This window comes from Helianthus annuus, chromosome 11 (genome assembly GCF_002127325.2).
Source record: "Helianthus annuus cultivar XRQ/B chromosome 11, HanXRQr2.0-SUNRISE, whole genome shotgun sequence".
Classification (NCBI taxonomy): domain Eukaryota; kingdom Viridiplantae; phylum Streptophyta; class Magnoliopsida; order Asterales; family Asteraceae; genus Helianthus; species Helianthus annuus.
This window is the reverse complement of record NC_035443.2, coordinates 60,340,289-60,364,964: the sequence shown is the minus strand read 5'-3', so window position 1 is coordinate 60,364,964 and position 24,676 is coordinate 60,340,289. Positions and strand designations below refer to the sequence as shown.

Sequence of the window (24,676 nt, the reverse complement as noted above, 5' to 3'; positions counted from 1 at the left end):
CATGCTTTAATGTTTCATTCATTACGGTTACAGCCCTGCATATTATAGATTTATAGAAGGAAAAATAAAAGTAGAACCTGGAACTAAAAACAAACAAACCTCAAAAAACCATAGAAATTGCCAAGTATTTGAAGTGGAAAATTAATGAAGTTGGCATGTTACTACTCAAATAAGATTCACTTAGATGACAAATGATAATACCTCATGACTACCCGTTTAAAAGCCATAAAATCAAGAATTGCAGATAATAGTATCAAAGGTTATATAGATTTTATGTTTGGGTTGTGATTCATGTTATGTTTTCTCTATAAGTGGGTCAAACAGATAATATAAATACTGAAAACATGCCAAAACATCATAGATCATTTTATTCAAGCAAATGAAAATACTACTAAATTAAAAATGATTTGGGTCAACCGAATCTAAAGCCTAAATCCATATTGACTTTTTACCCAACTACTTTGATCCATAAACTCCTAAAAACGAATTAACATATTTTCAAAAACCAAGATTTCCCCTAATTAAAAACATACAAATAAGAATTTAATCACTAACATGTCTAGGTACATTGAACCAAACTAAAAAAAGAAATTCAATTAATGTTATTAACTCCAAATCGTTTACTTCTATATTATCCTCCAAATCAAATTTTTAAATTTAAAATCAAGTTATTATCTATCCTCTAAATAAGGAATTATGAGCCAAAAATACTAAAAACACATTTTTGACCTTTTTTAAGAGTATTAATATATTCTTAAAACAGACTTCTAATAATTAAAACGATATTAGAAAACATACAAATGCTAGCATCTTGAGGGACATAATCATCTAAAATACAAAGTTCAAAAGTCAATTCCGCATCCATTATTTTAATGATTTAAAGCATATATGGTAACAATCAATAAATGTTTATAATATGATTGTTGAATAATTTGAATCTAATAGGTATATAGAAACCAATAATTGTTGATTAGAGGTCATTAAAAATTAGGATAATTAACAATAACAAAAAATGAATGTAGTCAACTTCTATTTTAGGTAACTTTATTTAAAAATAAGTCAAACATAATTAAATTTAAAATTACTATAATATGTTGGAAGAATTTAATCAAAATTATATATAAAATTTTAAATTTTAAATCACTAACATTTCTAGATACATTGAACCCACCTAAAAAGGAAATCCAATTATTGTTATTAACTCCAAATCGTTTACTTCCATAATATCCTCCAAATCAAAATTTTTAATTTTAAATCAAGTTATTATCTATCATCTAAATAAGGAAATTATCAGCCAAAAATACTAAAAACACATTTTTTTTTACATTTTTTAAGAATATTAATATATTCTTAAAACAGACTTCTAAATATTTAAAAACATACAAATGCTAGTATCTTGAGGGACATAATCATCTAAAATACACACTGAAAGTTCAAAAGTCAGTTCCGTATCTATTATTTTAATGATTTAAAGCATATATAATAACAATCAATAAATGTTTTCAATATAATTGTTGAATAATTTGAATCTAATTAGTTATTTAGAAACCAATAATTGTTGATTAGAGGTTAGTAAAAATTAGAGGATAATTAGCAATTATAAAAATGAATACAGTCAACTTCTATTTCAGGTAACTTTATTTAAAAATAAGTCAAATATAATTTAAATTTAAAATTACTATAATATGTTTGAAGAATTTAATCAAAATTATATATAAAATTTTAAATATTAAACAACTAACATGTCTAGGTACATTGAACCCACCCAAAAGGAAATCCAATTAATGTTATTAACTCCAAATCGTTTACTTCCATATTATCATCCAAATCAAATTTTTGAATTTAAAATCAAGTTATTATCTATCCTCTAAATAAGGAAATAATAATTAACAATAATAATTTTGTAACAAACTGATGGATAGTACCGAACCGTTATCATGATCCGAAATTAAATTGTCAAACATCAAGGATCAAACCATTAAACTCCAAGAACACATATGATATTCAATCAATCTTCAAACAAAACAATAGGAAGGTGGAGCAAAGATTCGACAATATAATGAAATAAAGAACAACCAAACACTTCTAAATTTCCACAAATTTATCTAGCCTAACAACAAATTACAAACACAACACTCATAATCCGATGATCAATCACAATATCAAATCGTTAAGCAAAAAAACAACATTAACACGAAAAATCATTCATCAGTTTTAACACAGTATATAAATGGAGGTTCATAGATTACATAAACATGTGAAATAAAAACAAAATCATCGAATCAGGGTTTGTATAACATAACCATAACCAATAAATTAGACTGAAAACACATAAACAGGATCATATCAAATAAAAAACTATAATTCATAACAATGATATACACGAATGTGGTTCATAGAATACAAAATCAAATCAAATAAAACTTATTTGCATCACAATCAGAATTAGGCTTTTGCATCACAATCCCTCACAAAAACAAACAGATTTAGGCTTTTGCATCACAATCCCTCACAATCAGATTTAGGCTTTTGCATCACAATCACAAACTTATTTTGCATCACAATCAAATAAAACTTACTTTACATCAATTCAAATAAAACTTAAGACAGATATTCCATAACAATCGGATCTAAGGTTTCGTATAAACTTGATAGAATAAATAAACATTAGAAATAAAAAATGTTCTGCATCAAAATCGGTTTTAGGGATTTGCATAATCAACTTATTCTTTAACAAAACCATAAAATTAAAACCCCAAAATCAACACATATTTTTCAATCCCAATCGGATTTAGGGTTTTGAATCACAATCAAAACCTTATTAAGCATCACAATCAAATAAAACTTATTAGACATCAATTCAAATAAAACCTAACAAAGATATTCCATAACAATCGGATCTATGGTTTCGTATATACTTGATAGAATAAATAAAAATGAGAAATAAACAATATTATACATGAAAATCGGTTTTAGGGTTTTGCATAAACATCATATTCTATAACAAAAACATAATATTAAAACCCCAAAATCAACAGATTTTCAATGAAATTCGGATTTAGGGTTAAATCAACAGAAACATAGTTTTAACACAGTAATTAAATGAAGAAACACATGAATAATGATTAAAGAAGGAATTTAACAAAAACAACTTACAGATTTGTAGATCGATATTCAAAATTCTGAAATCGAATCAAGAAAAAGAAGAAGTAGATGAAGATGATGAAGAACGTAGAACCATCTATATATGTAGATCCAGTGAAATAATTCATTGTTATATGGAAACCGATGGTATTCTTTGAAGAAGATTGGAGTGAAGATGAAGAGTTGATTGTGTGAAACGGTGAACATTAATTAGGTTAAAGAAAGAAGAAGGAAAAGAAAAAAGGCGTGAGGGATGCTGTGTTTTGGCGGTCATTTGAGAAAATGAGGTATTAATCAAATGCCACATGGCAAGTATTGGCTTAAGCTAATGACAAGTGGCTAAACATTATTTTGCTTTATTAGAAGTAGTAGATGATGTTACGAATTACGTTACATATAATAGTTTATAAAAATAATATTAATTTTTATTATAGCGTATCTTTTAAATATAACTTTTATTTAAAATAAATCTTTAAGGCCTCAATCCTATTTACAAAATTCATTATATAAGTTGTTCCTTTTCTCTTTACCGGTAAAAAGCCAAATTTGTTGTTATAATATAAATTATATTTGTTATCCTTACTGATAATTGTTATGCGCATTTAATTAATAATTATTTATTATAAAGTTATGATATATATATTAACAGTTTATATATGTTGAATAAAATCTTTTATTATTAAAGGTTAACTTACTATCTTCAAAAATGGATAAAAAAGAAAATTTATTAATATTAAAAGATGGTTAAGTTACTTTTTTCTACTTTATAAAATATTTCTTTATTTAGGGTTACACAGGGATTTAGGCGGAAAAAATTGGTGCGATTATATATATTTGTTGTGTCTGTAACCATGTAGGTGTGTATGAGCCAATGTTGTGACAACTCGAACTTTAGACTCGCTTTATGTAACGCTATGTGCATATGTGAACTAGATTATATGTTTGGATTTAATAAACGTTTTGTTAATGTGTGCTTTGTGTATGTACGTATGTTAATAACTCGAACCGCACAACATACACATCACTCGCACAAGGCCGTTTGGGCCTCATTCTTGTACACGGACCAATAGGGCGGCCCATGAGGGGTTTCGGCCCACTTCCCTTTCACGTGAACAAACAAGCTGTAAGGAGTCTTGTTTCTCATTTGGTTACCAACACAAAAACACACACACAACCCTAGACTCTCTCTCTCTCTCGGCTGCTTGGAACCCGACGGCAAGAGCATCCCCTACTCGGATCACTCTCTTCTTCTTCTTTTAAACCGGTTAGTGATTATGTATTGATGGTGTGTTATTGTTTATATGCTGATGATTGCTTGATACCGAAGGAGTCTTGTTAACATGTTGATGCTAGATTGGATCGATGATAGATAATGTTCATGTAGTTGGCTTGTTCATGAATCGGATATATGTGATCGTATGTTTGTAATCGGCCATATGTATATGTGATTTAATCAGATTGTAACTGGTTAATATGCTAACTAAATCGGGTTAGTTGATGTTCATTGATTGACTTCATGAATGTTAAAATCGGATGTGTTTATGTGTTTGGATAAATGTTCTTGATTTTGGATTATGAATGTTCAAACGAATTTGTGATGAAAAGACCTGTTTGATCGATATTAGGGTAACCAATACTTGGAATTATGTTAATTGATAATTGCCAAAAATATGGAAACTTTGAATGAAATGTAACTGATATGCTTAAATCATGGGAATTAGTTAAACCGATCGCACAAGACTTCTTGGTGTACAAGAAGTCCAATCGCACAACTAGGCTGATCACACAAGCCACTCGCACAAACTGGTCCAATCACACAAGTGCAGCCCAGTCGCACAAGGGCAGCCTGCTCGCACAAGGCTGTACTTTGGGCCGGACAGCCCAAGATCTATCGCACAAGCTTACACAGATCGCACAAGTAATTGTTTCGTTATTTGGGCCGTAAGTGTTAAAAGGGTTATTTGATTTGTTAATTAGTTGGGCCGGGTAAGGTTTGGGCCTAGACTTAAATCGCACAAGATGGTTGGGCTCGCACAAGCTCTTTGGCCCAACCATCCGAATCGCACAAGTGGTGTACTTAATGTGTTTACGTGCATACGTGTTTGCCATGATGTATACGTGTACTATTTGAACCGAACCTGACTTGTGTGGTAACCCTGTTAGGACGTGGTTGACCACCCTTAGTTCAAGAGTCTTTTATTTGTGTATCTGCCGAGCAAACCAAGGTGAGTTCACACAGCCAAGGCATGGGATTCCCGGGTTGGGAATTGGGTTGGATATGTTGATATTGAAATAGTTACTCGTACTTACGCATTCTCTAGACTATAGACCATCGTCCTCAGGTTAGTCAGGACACGTTACGTAAAGCCTACGTAACCCAGTATTTGCCATTTGTCTCCCGGGTCGGGAGGACACGTTACGTAAAGCCTACATAACCCAATACCTTCTACTGTCTTCCGGGTCGGAAGGACACGCTGCGTAAAGCCTACGTAGCCCCCACGCGTACCACTGTCCTCGGGGAAGGGCACGTCACGTAAAGCCTACGTGACCCAGTACGTATTCCTGTTCTCGGTAAAGAAGAACACATGGTCGGAAGTTAGTCTAGTAAGTACCACTGATGAGAAGCCCTCATTAGTAATGATAAACGTGGGAAGCCCCCACCGATAATATAAACACAAGGTTTGGGAAGCCCCCACCTTTAGTACACACTAGTATGGGAAGCCCCCACTAGTTATACTTATGCACTATGTTATGAACTTACTTTCTGTGAACTCGCTCAACTAGTTTGTTGATTATTTGCTGCATGCCTTGCAGGATCTTAGGTATACTTGGAGCTTGCACAAGAGGAGAAGCGGGTCGTTGTGGACAAGAACATGTGAATGCTTATTAAACACTTTTACATTCACACATTGATACTTATGTTTTGGGTTTTACATTTAATGCTTCCGCTACATATACAATGTTTGGTTTTGAACATCAATTATGTCTATGGTTACTATTAAATGCTACGTTTGATATAATTGGTGGCTTGATCCTGGTCATGTCACGCCTCCAAGCGGTGGTACTCCGCGGGTGGATTTTGGGGGTGTGACAGATTGGTATCAGAGCCATTGGTTATAGAGAACTTGGTTTTAATATGGGAAAACGTTTTTATTAAAACCGGACTATAACCAGTACAGTGCTCTCAACGATCCACAACGACGCTTCGCTCCACGTGCAAGACTCGACATCCTAGGTAATAAGGTTTATGTTTATTGCCTGTTTGCTAGAACTGTTTAGAACTTTGCTCGCATTACGCTTAGAAACACATGATACTATAGCATGAGAATCCCTACGTGCTTACGCTTTTCTGTCATCGCCCTATTCGCGAACCATTCTTACTTACGCTACTTGTTACAATGAAGATCATGTCTGGACGAATTAACATGACACAAGCCCAGCTAGAGGCTCTCGTTCAAGCTCAAGTTGCTGCGGCAGTTGCAGCAGCTCAAGCAGGTAGTATATCCTGCAGTATAGGCACACACTAGGATCTTTAGATCCTACATTAACTCTCGTATTTAACTTCGTCCTATTCGTACACAATAGGTCAACACGCGCAGCAGCCTGTCTGCACTTTCAAGAACTTCATGGACTGTCGTCCAAATTCTTTTAGCGGCACCGAGGGGGCAGTGGGACTCCTCCATTGGTTTGAAAAGCTAGAATCAGTATTCGAAATGTGCGAGTGCCCTGAGGCTCGCAAGGTCAAGTTTGCTACCGGCACCTTGGAAGGAATCGCGCTAACCTGGTGGAACGCGCAGGTGCAAATTCTAGGGTTGGCAGCTGCTAACGCCACCCCATGGAACGATTTTAAGGAACTCATCAAGCGTGAGTATTGCACGCGGGAAGATATTCACAAGCTGGAAGACGAGCTGTATAATCTGAAGATGGTTGGATCAGAGATCGAAGCGTATACTAAACGGTCGAATGAGCTGGCCGTATTGTGTCCAACTATGGTGGACCCTCCCTACAAGCGCATTGAGATGTATCTCAAGGGTTTGGCGCCAGAAATCCAGAGTCATGTTACTTCGGCTAATCTCGATAACATCCAGGAAATCCAGCGTCTCGCTCATCGCATCACCGACCAGGCAGTGGATCAGAATAAACTGCCTAAGCGTGTCAACGCTACTGCTACAGTCACTCCTTCAACTACTCCTGCCACTAATAGCGAAAGCAAAAGAAAATGGGATGGAGATTCCAGCAGGGGTTCAGCGACTGTTCAGCCACAAGCTCAGCAGCAGAAGACTGACCACTATCAGAGTCCCAGTCAGCAATCCTCTGGTGGTCACAGGCAGAGGAGATATCAGGGAAGTCAACCTAAGTGCTACAATTGCCACAGACATCACAATGGCCCGTGTAACAAGGGTCGTTGTCAAAGGTGTCTTAAGATGGGTCACGAGGCCAAAGACTGTAGGAGTCCACGGCATGCGAATCAGAATCAGCAGCCTCAGCAACCAACTCCACAAAACCAGCAGCAGCAGCAGCAGCCACAGCGTGGAAACCGGGGATGTTTCCAGTGTGGGGCTGAAGGTCACTTCAAACGCGATTGCCCTCAGTTGAACCAGAACCAGAACCGCAACAACAATAACCAGGGCAACGGGAACAACAATGGGGGAAACAACAACAACGGCAATGAAGCTCGTGGTCGTGCATTCGTACTAGGTCGGGGCGACGCAGTGAACGATCCCAACGTTGTTATGGGTAAGTTTCTCCTCGACAATATTTATGTTACTGTCTTATTTGATTCGGGTGCGGATACAAGCTATATGTCTGTGAAAATGTGTCAACTGCTAAAACGTGCACCAACACTTTTACCCACCAAACATGTAGTAGAGTTAGCTAACGGTAAAAGTCTAGAAGCCACGCACGTAGTTCAGGGTTGTAATCTTATCCTAGCTGGTCAAGCCTTCTCTATTGATCTCATTCCCATAGTTTTGGGTAGCTTCGACGTCGTAATTGGGATGGATTGGCTGTCCCAACACCAGGCAGAAATCTTATGCAGCGAGAAGATTATTCGCATTCCACGCTCAGGTCAAGAACCTCTCGAAGTTCAAGGCGACAAGAGTGGTGCTGTGGTTGGCATCATCTCTTTCTTGAAGGCTCAGAAATGTTTACGAAAGGGGCACACTGCCATTCTGGCACTAGTTACAGACGCATCAGCAAAAGAAAAGAAATTGGAGGATATTCCAATTGTACGCGATTACCCTCAGGTGTTTCCTGAAGACTTACCTGGCTTACCGCCTCATCGTCAGGTCGAATTTCAGATCGAGCTCGCTCCAGGAGCAGCACCCATAGCTCGCGCACCATATCGTCTAGCTCCATCAGAATTGGAGGAACTGTCAAAGCAGCTACAAGAGCTCTTGGAAAAGGGCTTTATTCGTCCAAGCTCTTCGCCTTGGGGAGCTCCAGTATTATTTGTGAAAAAGAAAGACGGTACGTTCAGGATGTGTATCGACTACCGTGAACTCAACAAGGTGACGGTGAAGAACCGTTATCCTCTTCCACGCATAGACGACTTATTCGACCAGTTGCAAGGGTCGTGTTACTATTCGAAGATAGATTTGAGGTCGGGGTACCATCAGCTGAGAGTCTGGGATGAGGACATCTCCAAGACAGCCTTCAGAACTCGTTACGGTCACTACGAGTTTCTCGTCATGCCGTTCGGGTTAACGAACGCGCCTGCTGTATTTATGGATCTTATGAACAGGGTGTGCAAACCCTATCTCGACAAGTTTGTCATAGTATTCATCGACGACATCCTGATTTACTCCAAGAGTCAGGAGGAACACGAGCAGCATCTTCGTCTTATTTTGGAACTCCTTCGGAAGGAACAGTTGTACGCCAAGCTTTCTAAATGCGACTTCTGGCTTCGTGAAGTCCACTTCTTAGGCCATGTGGTAAACAGGGATGAGATCCATGTCGATCCATCCAAGGTAGATTCGATCAGGAACTGGCCTGCACCGCGTACGCCAACGGAAATACGCCAATTCTTGGGTTTGGCGGGTTACTACAGACGGTTTATCAAGGATTTCTCAAAGATTGCTCAGCCGCTTACGCTACTGACACAGAAGGGTGTCACCTATCGCTGGGGAGAGCCCCAGGAGACTGCTTTTCAGCACCTAAAGGATAGACTTTGCAGTGCACCTATCCTCTCTTTGCCAGAGGGCACAGATGACTTCGTGGTTTATTGTGATGCATCCATTCGGGGACTTGGATGTGTGTTAATGCAACGTGACAAGGTTATCGCTTACGCCTCTCGTCAACTCAAGGTTCATGAACGCAACTACACGACGCACGATTTAGAGCTGGGAGCTGTTGTTTTCGCGCTTAAGATATGGCGACACTACCTGTACGGTACCAGGTGCACGATTTACACCGATCACAGGAGTCTCGAGCATATCCTTAAGCAGAAGGATTTGAACATGCGTCAACGACGATGGGTCGAGTTACTTAACGATTACGAATGCGCTATCAAGTATCATCCAGGCAAAGCCAATGTTGTGGCTGACGCCCTCAGCCGGAAGGACACCTTACCTCGACGCGTGCGAGCACTACAGCTTACGATTCAGTCTAGCCTTCCTGCACAGATACGAAATGCTCAGGTAGAAGCATTGAAACCAGAAAATATCAAGGCTGAAGCCTTACGCGGCTCGCGACAGCAAATGGAACAGAAGGAAGACGGCGCCTACTACGTAACGGGGCGTATTTGGGTCCCACTTTATGGCGGTCTACGCGAACTTGTGATGGATGAAGCTCACAAGTCTCGCTACTCGGTACATCCAGGGTCGGATAAAATGTACCACGACATCAGCACTACTTATTGGTGGCCTAGCATGAAGGCCCACATCGCTACGTACGTTGGAAAATGTTTGACCTGTGCGAGAGTCAAGGTTGAATATCAGAAACCAGCTGGCCTACTTCAGCAGCCTAAGATACCTCAATGGAAATGGGAAGAAATTTCCATGGATTTCGTCACAGGCCTACCCAGATCCCAGCGGGGAAATGATACCATATGGGTGATCGTGGATCGACTCACCAAGTCTGCACACTTCCTACCTATAAAGGAAACGGATAAGTTCTCCACTCTCGCAGACGTCTATCTTAAAGAAGTTGTCTCGAGGCACGGGGTGCCCACCTCCATCATTTCGGATCGCGATGCACGATTCACGTCAGAGCTATGGCAAGCGATGCACAAATCTTTCGGCTCACGATTAGACATGAGCACAGCATATCACCCTCAGACGGATGGGCAGTCTGAGCGAACGATCCAAACGCTTGAAGACATGCTTCGGGCATGCGTTATTGATTTCGGCAACGGCTGGGAAAAGCATCTCCCTTTGGTGGAGTTCTCGTATAATAATAGTTATCACACCAACATTCAAGCCGCTCCATTCGAAGCATTGTACGGGCGTAAATGCCGGTCACCCCTCTGCTGGGCAGAGGTGGGGGATAGTCAGATCACGGGTCCAGAGATCGTAGTGGACGCCACAGAAAAGATTGCATAGATACGACAACGCATGGCGGCAGCACGCGACCGTCAGAAAGCCTACGCGGACAAGCGTAGAAAGCCTTTGGAATTTCAGGTCGGGGACCGGGTATTATTGAAAATTTCACCCTGGAAGGGTGTAGTACGTTTTGGCAAACGGGGCAAACTGAATCCGCGATACGTCGGACCATTCGAAATCATAGAAAAGATCGGCAAAGTAGCCTACAAGCTAAAACTACCAGCTGAACTCGGGGCAGTTCACAATGTTTTTCATGTATCGAACTTAAAGAAGTGCCTATCAGATGAAAACCTCATCATTCCTTTTAAAGAACTCACTATCGACGAGCGGTTGCAGTTCGTCGAGGAGCCAGTTGAAATCACGGACCGGGATGTGAAGGTCCTCAAACACAAGAGAATCCCTCTTGTTCGAGTCCGTTGGAACTCCAAATGTGGCCCAGAGTACACCTGGGAACGCGAAGACAGGATGACAGAAAAGTACCCCCAGTTATTCGAAACCAATGCAACCACTACTGAGGCTGAAGCTACTACTTCGGAATTTCGGGACGAAATTCCAGATCAACGGGGGGAGGATGTGACACCCCAGGAAAACCAGTGAACAGTACAGTTTACCTAGCTTCCTCAGTGAGTGCATACCAAATTTCGGGACGAAATTTCCAATTAGTTGGGGATAATGTGACAACTCGAACTTTAGACTCGCTTTATGTAACGCTGTGTGCATATGTGAACTAGATTATATGTTTGGATTTAATAAACGTTTTGTTAATGTGTGCTTTGTGTATGTACGTATGTTAATAACTCGAACCGCACAACATACACATCATTCGCACAAGGCCGTTTGGGCCTCATTCTTGTACACGGACCAATAGGGCGGCCCATGAGGGGTTTCGGCCCACTTCCCTTTCACGTGAACAAACAAGCTGTAAGGAGTCTTGTTTCTCATTTGGTTACCAACACAAAAACACACACACAACCCTAGACTCTCTCTCTCTCTCGGCTGCTTGGAACCCGACGGCAAGAGCATCCCCTACTCGGATCACTCTCTTCTTCTTCTTTTAAACCGGTTAGTGATTATGTATTGATGGTGTGTTATTGTTTATATGCTGATGATTGCTTGATACCGAAGGAGTCTTGTTAACATGTTGATGCTAGATTGGATCGATGATAGATAATGTTCATGTAGTTGGCTTGTTCACGAATCGGATATATGTGATCGTATGTTTGTAATCGGCCATATGTATATGTGATTTAATCAGATTGTAACTGGTTAATATGCTAACTAAATCGGGTTAGTTGATGTTCATTGATTGACTTCATGAATGTTAAAATCGGATGTGTTTATGTGTTTGGATAAATGTTCTTGATTTTGGATTATGAATGTTCAAACGAATTTGTGATGAAAAGACCTGTTTGATCGATATTAGGGTAACCAATACTTGGAATTATGTTAATTGATAATTGCCAAAAATATGGAAACTTTGAATGAAATGTAACTGATATGCTCAAAACATGGGAATTAGTTAAACCGATCGCACAAGACTTCTTGGTGTACAAGAAGTCCAATCGCACAACTAGGCTGATCACACAAGCCACTCGCACAAACTGGTCCAATCACACAAGTGCAGCCCAGTCGCACAAGGGCAGCCTGCTCGCACAAGGCTGTACTTTGGGCCGGACAGCCCAAGATCTATCGCACAAGCTTACATAGATCGCACAAGTAATTGTTTCGTTATTTGGGCCGTAAGTGTTAAAAGGGTTATTTGATTTGTTAATTAGTTGGGCCGGGTAAGGTTTGGGCCTAGACTTAAATCGCACAAGATGGTTGGGCTCGCACAAGCTCTTTGGCCCAACCATCCGAATCGCACAAGTGGTGTACTTAATGTGTTTACGTGCATACGTGTTTGCCATGATGTATACGTGTACTATTTGAACCGAACCTGACTTGTGTGGTAACCCTGTTAGGACGTGGTTGACCACCCTTAGTTCAAGAGTCTTTTATTTGTGTATCTGCCGAGCAAACCAAGGTGAGTTCACACAGCCAAGGCATGGGATTCCCGGGTTGGGAATTGGGTTGGATATGTTGATATTGAAATAGTTACTCGTACTTACGCATTCTCTAGACTATAGACCATCGTCCTTGTAGGTCCCTCTACGGAGGATGATGAACCTAAACCTTGTTATACAAACCCACTAGCGAGTGCGGAATCCAAGCTAGCAAGCAAACCGGGATGAGACAAGTATAAACACAAACACACAAGGATTCATCGATTAACACCACTGTATTAATACGAATGAAGGTTCCGGTTACAAGCACAATGTTTACAAATCTAACTTGCAAACTCTCTAGTGTGTGTGTGTGTTTTGATAGAATGCTCTCAAACTCTCTCTATGTGTGCATCTATCTAACAAGCCTCTCAAGTCCCTTTTTAACACATACACTACATGGGTATTTATATACCCAGCCCGTGATGTCTGGTCCGAAGGATTCGATAGATGGTCCGAAGGATCATCTATCGATGACAAAGTGTTCGAAGGATCTCCAAATACTTCGAAGGATTTCATATCCTTCGAAGTTCAACAGTATCCCTCGTAACATATCTTTCGATGTCATCGAAGGATAGATATTATCCTTCGATGAACTATCCTTCGACACAGAACATATTCAACCAATATTCTAACTGTTGGCCAAGTCAAACCAGGAGGACGGTTGACTTGGTCAACTTACAGGACTGACAAGGACATCGTTTGCATATAGACCGAATACAGACAAAGTACAGACACAAGTGCATCAACAAACTCCCCCTTGGCTGTAGCTTTGTCTTTATCTTCTATAGTTCTAGACTCGTCTCGAACTTCGATGGTCTTTGGTCTTCGAGTTCTCAAAACTCTGATGTCCTTTCAAGTCTTCAATGTCGGAGGATCTTCAAAGTCTTCACGTCTTGAAAGCAGAGAGTGTATCAACAAACTACCCGTATCATGTAGGAAGTGTGTTAACAAACTCCCCCTTAACATAAGCTCCCCCTTGAGTTATGCCCGTGAAATACTTGATCTTTATGAAGTGAGATCCTTGTGGTGTTGATGGTGACCAGCGGCAACTCGATCATCTTCATCATTTGAGTGCCTTCACGTTGTGTCTTCATTCCGAAGCTTTGCCATCAACCATGTTCTCCTAGCCTTTAGAATCTGCACATGCAAGAAATCTAAACGCGTAATGAGAACAACTGCTTGGAATATAGTTAACATAGACCAATGACACACAGATGACCATGTCACAAATCAAACACCGTCCGACAATTTGAAAGTTTGATACATTCGACAATTTTAATTTTCAACTTCCAAAACTTGCAAATTTCGACCGTTTATGAAGATTTAGTCAATTCGGTTTTCGTTCAGGTTTCAGGCAACGAAGACTCGAGTTCCAACATCGTACGATCGAAAATAAAATAGAAATAAAATCTTTTTGGCTTTTATAAAGTTTAAATTAAAACACACCTAAAATCTTTTTGGTATTTTTGACTTTTCTAAATGTAAAGACTGAAAGCAGTAAATAAATATATACATACATTCTTTTTGCGAGTTTCGAGGGTAAGAGAATCATATCAGTGAACGGTCATGCCAAAACGCTCTTGTTGTTCAGTTAGTTAACATTAAGATAAGCATTCTATAACAATTATCGGTATTGTTGTCCACTTAAGCTCAACTTATCAGATGTAATCATGTTTAGGAGATACGTTAAGGTATAATTTATACTTACCGACCGGTGTTCATCCACATCACGACACATTCCTGTATCAAGGTATGCACGAGAGTTCATCTTACCGGTGAGTATACCGATTATCATCTGTTTGACCGTATATTGATGTGAGATTCTCACTTATTTTGATTTGAAAACAAGTCCTTTGTGATATAATCACTTATTGATGAGGAACTTGATTTTCATATGCATGAGGGCACAGGAGCAAGTCCGTGAACAGGTCAGTACTTCCGTACAGCAGAGAGACGAACTTGACTCCCGGATAATGTGATATTTTATCACTTATTTGATATGGACATGTGATTGTTTATCACTTATTGAGGTCGAATGCAGTATGCAATATGTACACGTATGTATAGTATCATGAAAGATCTAGACTTGCGTCCCCGTTATTTTTCGGTAAAAGATACAACCATGATACCCAGATGATAAGCAGCATAAAGACCGAATATCTCAGAACCTCGGCAATCTATCAAACGAAATTTCGGTACTAAGACCATATGCCAATGAATGGTTCCACCTGATCTTCAGTCGATTAAGATTTATATCACCCTGCACACTTTAAAATGATTGTGAGCCTACCGATACATCTTATATAGAGCTGCTTATCGTTTTTCATTTAAGGTTTAAAGAGGTTTGGATAGACCACTGATGTACTATCATTTTCTCTTTTGCTCGCCAGGAAACTCATTTTTGATTTTCTATTGTTTTTGTGTTTTTGAAATTTTTCGATGTTTTTGGATTTTCATATTTTTGGATTTACTCCCCCTAAAATCAATAAACTAAGAGAAATTTAAAACACCAAGAATTTACAAAAATGATTTTCCGATGTTGGTTAACTCGTATTTTACCTCAATGCCGTTTACCAAAATTAATTTTAATCAGAAATGATTTTATTGAATTTTTGGAAAAATCAGTTGGCATGTCGGTAAGCGGTGCGGACCATAACAACATTGACGGGTTTCATAAAGAAACAATCACGTGTGAGGTGATATTCGAGATCAACGTGTCAGGCCAAAGAGTGCTGTACGAGACGATATAATTCATATAGCAGCCTAAAAATCAACAAGTATAGGAGAAATTAGAAATTTAAAAACCGTATCCTGCAACTGCTTCGTGCATTGCAAGGAATCTGAGCACTCTCCCAAACTGGACATCCACTGGATGTGGACTTCAAAGTCGATTTTGTAGCTACTGAAAAATCTCTTCACAGCAACACGATCAAAAACCTTTGGTTCCGGCTGGTCTTCCACATTGCACCAGCAAAAGGTCTTTGTCTTTCTCTTTCAGAAGCGGTGTTTGGATGTTCAATCTACACCACGGCATCCGCACATCGTTCATTGTATTCTCTCCTAAGAACCTGATTAAAAACCATAGCAACCAAATTTTGGCGCGTTCTTCATCTGGTCGAATTTTCCAACTTCATTCAACCACGTTCTTCTTCTTTCTCTTTTTCTTTCCTCTCTCTCTCCATCAATGGCAACAACATTCTCCTAGATATAACAATATTTCGGAGTAATATGTCGCCAATCTTGTGCATGGACGCTCCACTATCAACAATCCTAAAACTATCAATAGTTCCTCCTGGAACATCCTGCACACTCATTCAGAGATTAGTTGGAGAGGGGGACCCAAGCCTTCACAGACTTGGGTCGTCCGTCATCATCGAGAATTGTAACATCCATTTCCCGATGATTCGGAATTGATGTAGCTCCCCCTGAAACAGTTACCGGTTTTGGTATCCAAATCTGTTTCTGTTTTTCATGTTTAACATCCGATTTAACAGATTTTGTTTGGATGACCTCCGGTTTTAAAACTTTTTCAACTTCTTTTCTTTGTTTCTTTTTCTGTTTCTTTTCTCGTTGTTTAACAAAACGAGGGTCCTGTTTTGGTGAAACAGGTCTTTTATGGTAATTGTTACCATGGGGGGCATCAACTTTTGACTTTCTCTTGGTGAGATATGGACAATTCTTAATGATGTGTCCATACTCACAGCATTCAAAGCATGATCTCCGCTCAACAAACCTCGGAGTATCATAACTGTAACAGCTGGATGATGAACTTCGTGATCTTGAGGTACTTGGTCCTACATCACAACCGTTTGTTTGTTGTGTATAGTTGTTTTGACTGTTTCTTTTCAAAATTTTACTTTGTTTAACAGAATCCTTGTTGGATTTGTTTTATCAATTTTATCAGTCCCTCTTGATTTCACGAAGTTTATCTTCCGATCCTTTTTCTTGTTTTCGCCCTGTTTGCCTTTTCTATTCTCTTGGGCCGCATGATGTTGTTCATGGAGATCATCAACCTTTGCTTTCAACTTATGAAGATATGGACAATTTCGAATTATATGTCCAATTGTACCACATTCAAAACACATTCTCCGCTCTACAAACCTCGGAGAAACGTGTTGATGACCAGACGAAGAACCAGATACTGAACTTTGTGATCTAGATGTGCTTGGACCTAAGTCACATCCATTGGTGTGTTGGGTATAATTGTTCTGATCATTTCGTTTTAAAATTCTAACTTGTTTTACAAAATCAATGTTAGATTTATTTTGAAATGTTTCAAGTTTGTCCGTACCCTTTGATCCAACAAAGTTCACTTTCTGTTCTCTTTTCTTATCTGGAGCTCTTTTGTTTTGCACCCTTTGAACCTTAGGTTGCTCAACCTTAGATTGAGAAGCCTTAGACTGCTCAACTTTAGGTTGTTGAACCCTTGGTTGTTTAGTCTTAGGCTGCTGAACTTTTGGTGCTTGAGTATTCTTGTTTTGAGCCCTCTTTTCCTGTACCTGGCCCTTACCCTTTCCAGAATTCACTTGTTGTTTTCGCTCAACTGGCAGTTTTTGGTTTCCGTATTGTTTTCTAATTAGCTCACACGGAATTGGTTCACATTGAGTGACCGTCACTTTGTTACCTTTGTTTCCCAAAAACTTATCAGTTTGTCCTTCAAAAATTTTCTCAATTAAATCTTGATTTACATTTTTGATTGGAAAATCTCTGTCAGAATAAATTTTGCTGTCTCCCTTGAGCGTATACAACAGGTTATTCTTTTCAATGCTCGGTACACTGGGCTTCATTGCCTTTGGTGTTTCAGCCTTACTCGGTTTCACTGGTGGATCACACAAGATGTGATTCTCAATTGGAATGTCTGGTGTAACCGAGTTAGGCTGTGGTTTCTCATTTTCTTCAGATTCATCGTCCGAAGACTCAGCATCCTCAATAATCGGAGGACTCTGTTCCTTAACAGACGATGAATTTTTCACATTCTCAGATTCAGATTGCCCCGAAGATGATGTACCAGTTGTGAACCCGAGGCCTGCTGCAAAGTCATCTGGACCGAGTGGCACAGTAGGTTCAAAACGGGGCATATCCTCGTCATTAGGCAATTTGGAATAATTGTGATTCATTGGGGGAGGACATGATTTGTAACCAATACATTTGGTATCCCCCTTTTTCTTTTGAACATCAATGATGTGATCCAATACAAAGCGGGAATTGGAATAGCTTTCCAATTTCTGCTTGATTGTCTCACATTCACATCGAGCTGTTGCTAACTCTACCATTTGTTTTTCAATTGTGTCAATAAGATTATTATTAGCATGTTGTTTCCGCAAAACAGCCTTTTGTAATTCAGAAACATCATATTTTAATGACGCAATTGTTTCTTTAAATTCCTTTTCATTTCTGGTTAAAAATAAGTTAGCTTCGGTTGCTTTAGAAAGGTCCACAATCAATTCTTGATTGTGTTTCTGTGTGATTTCAAACAAACTCTCCTTTTCTGCATATTCTAAACACTTAGCACATTCAACAACAGCAGAAATAGAATCAGGTTTAGAATCACATACCTGACTGGAATCACTCTCAGGTGTTGGCCTTTCTGCATCAGAATTAATAACCTCCCTTGATGATTCACATTTAGATCCATCCTCGCTCGAACTTGAACTTGAAGTTGTATCACCCTCAACTGAAGTTGAGACATCTTCATCTGAACTTCTGTCATGTTCAGAACTGTCATCATTTCCCGAGGATTCACCATTGCTTGCATCTTTGACAATTTCAGCATACAACGCCGATTTTGTCTGACTACTGTTCTTTGGATCAAGAGATGATGGTTCTACAGTAGAACGATGGTGTTGTAAATCAACTGGGGATAATGGATTTCCATACAAGTCTGTGGTTGGAGCCGGCTTTACAGGAACTCGTATTGGATTGCCAAACCAATCTGTTGTTATTTCCGGTTCACTTTGCCTTTGATTGGTAACTGATGTCCACTGATTTGCAGATATCATGGCATGTGGGGCAATAGCCTGCATCCAAGCAGTCTTGAAATCTATTTCAGATTGAGAAGCAGATGAATCAGATGATTGCGAGGCTAAGGATGTTGTAGTCCACGCGGATGGATCCCATTGACCGTTTGTTCCCATTTCTGCAGTAATTCGAGATGGTGTGGGAGATTCGGCCCTTGATGGAGATAAAATTTGTACACGTGTATTTTCCACTGTCGAAGGATCAACCGAAAGATCACACGAAAGACAAACACCAAACCGGTCTCGAAAGATGATCTTTCGTAAGTTGATACAAACGAAAAACGGTTTGTAGATCTTGGGCTATTGATATAGAAATTATTGGGCTTTGTGATTTTCTAAACGTGAGCTTTGTGATTTACTAAACGTGGGCTGTGCACAACTATAATCACTTATAGTTCCCTCAGACGGTGCACAACAAACACAAAATGTATTGGCTTATTGGGGCGGTGCATTGGGCTGTGAACATAATGATTTAACTTAAGCACATGGGCTGTTGGCCTGTTTTAATTGAACCCCAACAACAAACAAATGGAAGTGCTTTGGGCGGTGCAATCAATCTAAAAGATTCACTTTTGATTTTAGAGACTAATTTCAAACAGTCAACTCAAACCGACATATTTTTGGCCGTGTGAACACTTGTTCCTGTTATTAACCGTTTTCTCTTTTGCTGTATGTATACAACTGCACCACCTGTTTGATATGCCTTTGGGCGGTGCACAACAACCAACAAATGTCTTTCAGATATATGTGATCTGTTATCGTGGGCGGTGCAAAACTTATTGACCAATCACTTGTCACTTGGGCGGTGGTCACCAACAACACACAACAAAATTTATTGCAATAAATAAGTGGTCTATTTGGGGCGGTGACATGGGCCGAGAACACACAGATTAATTGAGACACATGGAGGTGCCTTGGGCCGAGAACCCAGCCAACAAACAACAACAGTTAGTGGTCTATTAGGGCGGTGGTCACCAACAACAATAAAATTCGAATTGTTTATCAAAAATGTGAAAGTGGTTGGTACTCAATAATCAACAAATATCCCCCCCTTTTTTTTATTTGTTTGCGGTGCCTAGGGCAGTGAGCATAAACAACCAACAACAAAATTATTTGTTGATCTTTCGAAGTCACCACTAACAACAAATTATTTGTTTTGAATTGTTTAACTAATTTGTGAAAGTGGTCGGATCCTTGGGCGGTGCCTTGGACAGTGATCCTTGGGCGGTGCACCACTAACAACAAATATCTTGATCCTTCGAAGTTTAGCTTGATCCTTCGAAGAACAAAAGTGACCCTTCGATTAAACTGATGACCCTTCGAATTTTTTTAATTTGACCCTTCGAAAATTTAATTTGATCTTTCGAAAATTTTGATGATCTATCGATTCTGTTTTGATCTGTCGAGGTTCCAACTTTATCTTTCGAAATATGAAGATGATAAGATCATCAAGAACACAGCGACTGGTAGTTTTCCAGATCTGACGAAAACTAACCCAAGACTTGAACAAAAACCCGGTTTTAAACAAGGTAAAGAACCTGGCTCTGATACCACTTGTAGGTCCCTCTACGGAGGATGACGAACCTAAACCTTGTTATACAAACCCACTAGCGAGTGCGGAATCCAAGCTAGCAAGCAAACCGGGATGAGACAAGTATAAACACAAACACACAAGGATTCACCGATTAACACCACTGTATTAATACGAATGAAGGTTCCGGTTACAAGCACAATGTTTACAAATCTAACTTGCAAACTCTCTAGTGTGTGTGTGTGTGTTTTGATAGAATGCTCTCAAACTCTCTCTATGTGTGCATCTATCTAACAAGCCTCTCAAGTCCCTTTTTAACACATACACTACATGGGTATTTATATACCCAGCCCATGATGTCTGGTCCGAAGGATTCGATAGATGGTCCGAAGGATCATCTATCGATGACAAAGTGTTTGAAGGATCTCCAAATACTTCGAAGGATTTCATATCCTTCGAAGTTCAACAGTATCCCTCGTAACATATCTTTCGATGTCATCGAAGGATAGATATTATCCTTCGATGAACTATCCTTCGACACAGAACATATTCAACCAATATTCTAACTGTTGGCCAAGTCAAACCAGGAGGACGGTTGACTTGGTCAACTTACAGGACTGACAAGGACATCGTTTGCATATAGACCGAATACAGACAAAGTACAGACACAAGTGCATCAACAGTCCTCAGGTTAGTCAGGACACGTTACGTAAAGCCTACGTAACCCAGTATTTGCCATTTGTCTCTCGGGTCGGGAGGACACGTTACGTAAAGCCTACGTAACCCAATACCTTCTACTGTCTTCCGGGTCGGAAGGACACGCTGCGTAAAGCCTACGTAGCCCCCACGCGTACCACTGTCCTCGGGGAAGGGCACATCACGTAAAGCCTACGTGACCCAGTACGTATTCCTGTTCTCGGTAAAGAAGAACACATGGTCGGAAGTTAGTCTAGTAAGTACCACTGATGAGAAGCCCTCATTAGTAATGATAAACGTGGGAAGCCCCCACCGGTAATATAAACACAAGGTTTGGGAAGCCCCCACCTTTAGTACACACTAGTATGGGAAGCCCCCACTAGTTATACTTATGCACTATGTTATGAACTTACTTTCTGTGAACTCGCTCAACTAGTTTGTTGATTATTTGCTGCATGCCTTGCAGGATCTTAGGTATACTTGGAGCTTGCACCAGAGGAGAAGCGGGTCGTTGTGGACAAGAACATGTGAATGCTTATTAAACACTTTTACATTCACACATTGATACTTATGTTTTGGGTTTTACATTTAATGCTTCCGCTACATATACAATGTTTGGTTTTGAACATCAATTATGTCTATGGTTACTATTAAATGCTACGTTTGATATAATTGGTGGCTTGATCCTGGTCATGTCACGCCTCCAAGCGGTGGTACTCCGCGGGTGGATTTTGGGGGTGTGACAAATGTGAGTCTCGCCCACTTGGCATAGAAAAACTTGTCTTTTAAAGGGGAGATCTCAAATTCAAACATGAGCAAAATGAATATTTTAGTATAATTAGTGTAAAATAGAGTAGAAGTACCATTTGCCGTTAAAAAGGTACTCAAAAACATTATCGAGAACGTTAAGGTTTTATAATACCATTTTTGCATATTTGGTGTAAAAATAGAGTAGGAGTATCATTACCAGTTAAAAAAACTAAAAATATATTGCATATTTTTTAACTCTATTATACTGAAAACACATTTATTGATCACAAACCAGTGTAGCTATAAAACCTTAATATTCTCTCATCAATAAATTGAAAGGTCTCACATCGCTATAACTTCAAAACATTCAATTCTCTCCGTCTATAATTTTAAAACAGAATTCAATAATTTTAGTCTTTTTGCAAGATGTCCTCTCAGTTAGTTGCTCTTTTTTAGCTTTTATTTATACATTAGGAAAACTGATATACCGATTTTATATATAATTTCCTATACATATGACAACTTTTTTTGTAATTTAAACTATTTTATTTGTGAGAAGTATTACTATAATAGGTTTTAACTATAGATTATTTATGTATTTATCTAATCATAAATTAGAATTAGATATTATATTATATAATAATATTAATATATTATCTATATATATTCTAAAGTTTAGTTATATGTTCTATTTTAAAACCAAAATTTATGGTTGTTTTAAATGGGGTCATTTACATATATCCCCCTTCTAAGATCATTTATTACATATATACCCAACCCTTAAAATCAATTACATATTTCCCCCTTTTAAACCATACATATTACATATTTACCCATTTTATTAAAATCACTCCTATTGAATTACTATTTTACCCTTAATGAACTTAGTAAATGATTATTACATTTTCCCCTTTCTAATACCATTACTTACATATTTTATGATTTAATGTGTAATATAATTGTTTACAAATAAGATATTAACCTAATGATATGTATTCATTTTTTTATAAGCCCTGCCTATTTTTTTATAAGCTTCTGCCTCTGTTATGTGAAAATTGAAAGTTTTGCTTATATATAATACGTCATAGCTCTTAAGCATTATTTTTTTTAAAGAAAACAGTCATGCGACCATGGTTTAAAAATTTACTTTTGCTGTAAAACAGTTTTTCAATATTATTTTGAATGTTTAAAACATGACAATTAGATTTCTGAAATAGCATTACACAAAAAAAATGGAAATTTAGCTCCTGCTTCAAAACAATTAAAATGTTGATGATCGAACTAAGATTTAGGCTAAAGAAAAATTGATTACGACTTGAAAAAAACAAACGTATATTGTATAACAATATGTTTTTTATATAAGATATTTTAGATAATCAATATTTTAACGTAAATTGTTAGTGTAGTTAACTAAAATTTAAATGTATAATGGGTCGGTTGTAAAAAATATGTAAACTAAAACTTAACCAATAACTAGATATGTAAAAAGGTCACTTGTTTTATAAAATGGGTATAATCGTTTTTTTTTCAAAGAAATATTTTAAAGATTTTATCACAGCATATAGAGTATAGACTAGATTGATTTTGAAGTTAAGAGATAAGAAATTAAGAAAAAGGGTAAAAGGGTAATTTCATAAAGAAATGGGGAAATATGTAATTGATTTAAAGATTGGACAAATATGTAATAAGGGCTTTTAATAAGGGGATATATGTAAAAATTCCTTTTAAATGCACCAGCCTATAAGAATCCTATTAATTTCATTTAATTTACTTAATAATCACAAGTTACATTACTTTAATCATTTGGGTCAAAAACAATTCCAGTTTAATAATCACAAGTTACATTACTTTAATCATTTGTGTCAAAAATAATTCCACAAACCCTAGATCATTTGATAATAACAATAAGAAGAAAGCTCCGGCCGCACATAAATCTCCGGTATTCGACTGCGATTGCTTTGATTATTACACGAACTACTGGTTCCGGTGGGACACGTCTATTAACCGAGAGCTAATTCATCAAGTAATTGAAGCTATTGAAGAAAACTTTACCAGTAGTGAACAGGTTACCTGTCGCGGCCGTAAACCTAACCAGAAGAAAGAGAAGGCGAGTCATCGGAGGTTCGCCGGAAAAGCTTTAAATCGTCCGCCAGAGGTTTCGGTTTCGCCTCCGTACGACATCTCATTAGTTGAAGAATGTGCAAAGGAAGAACATGAGGTAGTGGAGGAGTCGCTGGAGACGGATGCAACGGCGAGAAGAGGACTTCCGGAAGTGAAAGGGTTGTTTAACTGGCGTTTGTGGGGACTTTGGAGTCCGTGATACTCATCCTTCGCCTCTCAATATATGCTCTCCAATCCATAATTAACTTCTTCCCAATTGAAGATCTTCATCGATTAGGCACACAACTCTCAGACATATATCTTCGATTGATCTCCTGCACAGGCTCGCCATCAGGCTCTCCATCAGTCGGCAACTCAATTGGAATCGTAATTAACTTCTCCCCAATTGAAGATCTTCATAGATTTGGCACATAATTCTCAGACATATATCTTCGATTGATCTCCTGCACAGGCTCTCCATCAAGCTCTCCATCAGTCGGCAACTTCAGTTGGAATCAAAATGGGTCATTTACTTGCTCCTTTAATAACACATTATCCTCCGACTCTCCAGCAACCTTTAAGTGCAATATATATATTTCTAAGATGAAGATAATGTATGGTAATGAAGATTTGGAGTAGCAAGAGGTAAAAACAGCCTGAATTTTTCCTTTTATAAATTTGATTCGTGAGTCTTAGTGTGTGGGGGGGGGGGGGATATTCCACGGTCCTCCCAACCGCCGAGGTGATCCCACCTCGCAGACCGCCACCCAGCAAGCCTGAGTCTGGGGGTAAATCCGCTACCGTAAGGGCATTGGGAACGAGCAAGACTCGAACCCGCCACCTCCGGGTTAG

The 24,676-nt window shown here is 38.7% G+C and overlaps 1 protein-coding gene across 1 annotated transcript; it reads left to right on the top strand.

The window, feature by feature from the left end:
* Positions 1 to 1,605: 1,605 nt before the first annotated feature.
* On the top strand, positions 1,606 to 24,044 carry LOC110887852. Its single transcript, XM_022135418.1, has 2 exons — positions 1,606 to 1,631; positions 23,549 to 24,044. Exons 1-2 carry the CDS (start codon positions 1,606 to 1,608, stop codon positions 24,042 to 24,044), a joined length of 522 nt encoding a protein of 173 aa, XP_021991110.1.
* The last annotated feature ends 632 nt before the right edge of the window (positions 24,045 to 24,676 follow it).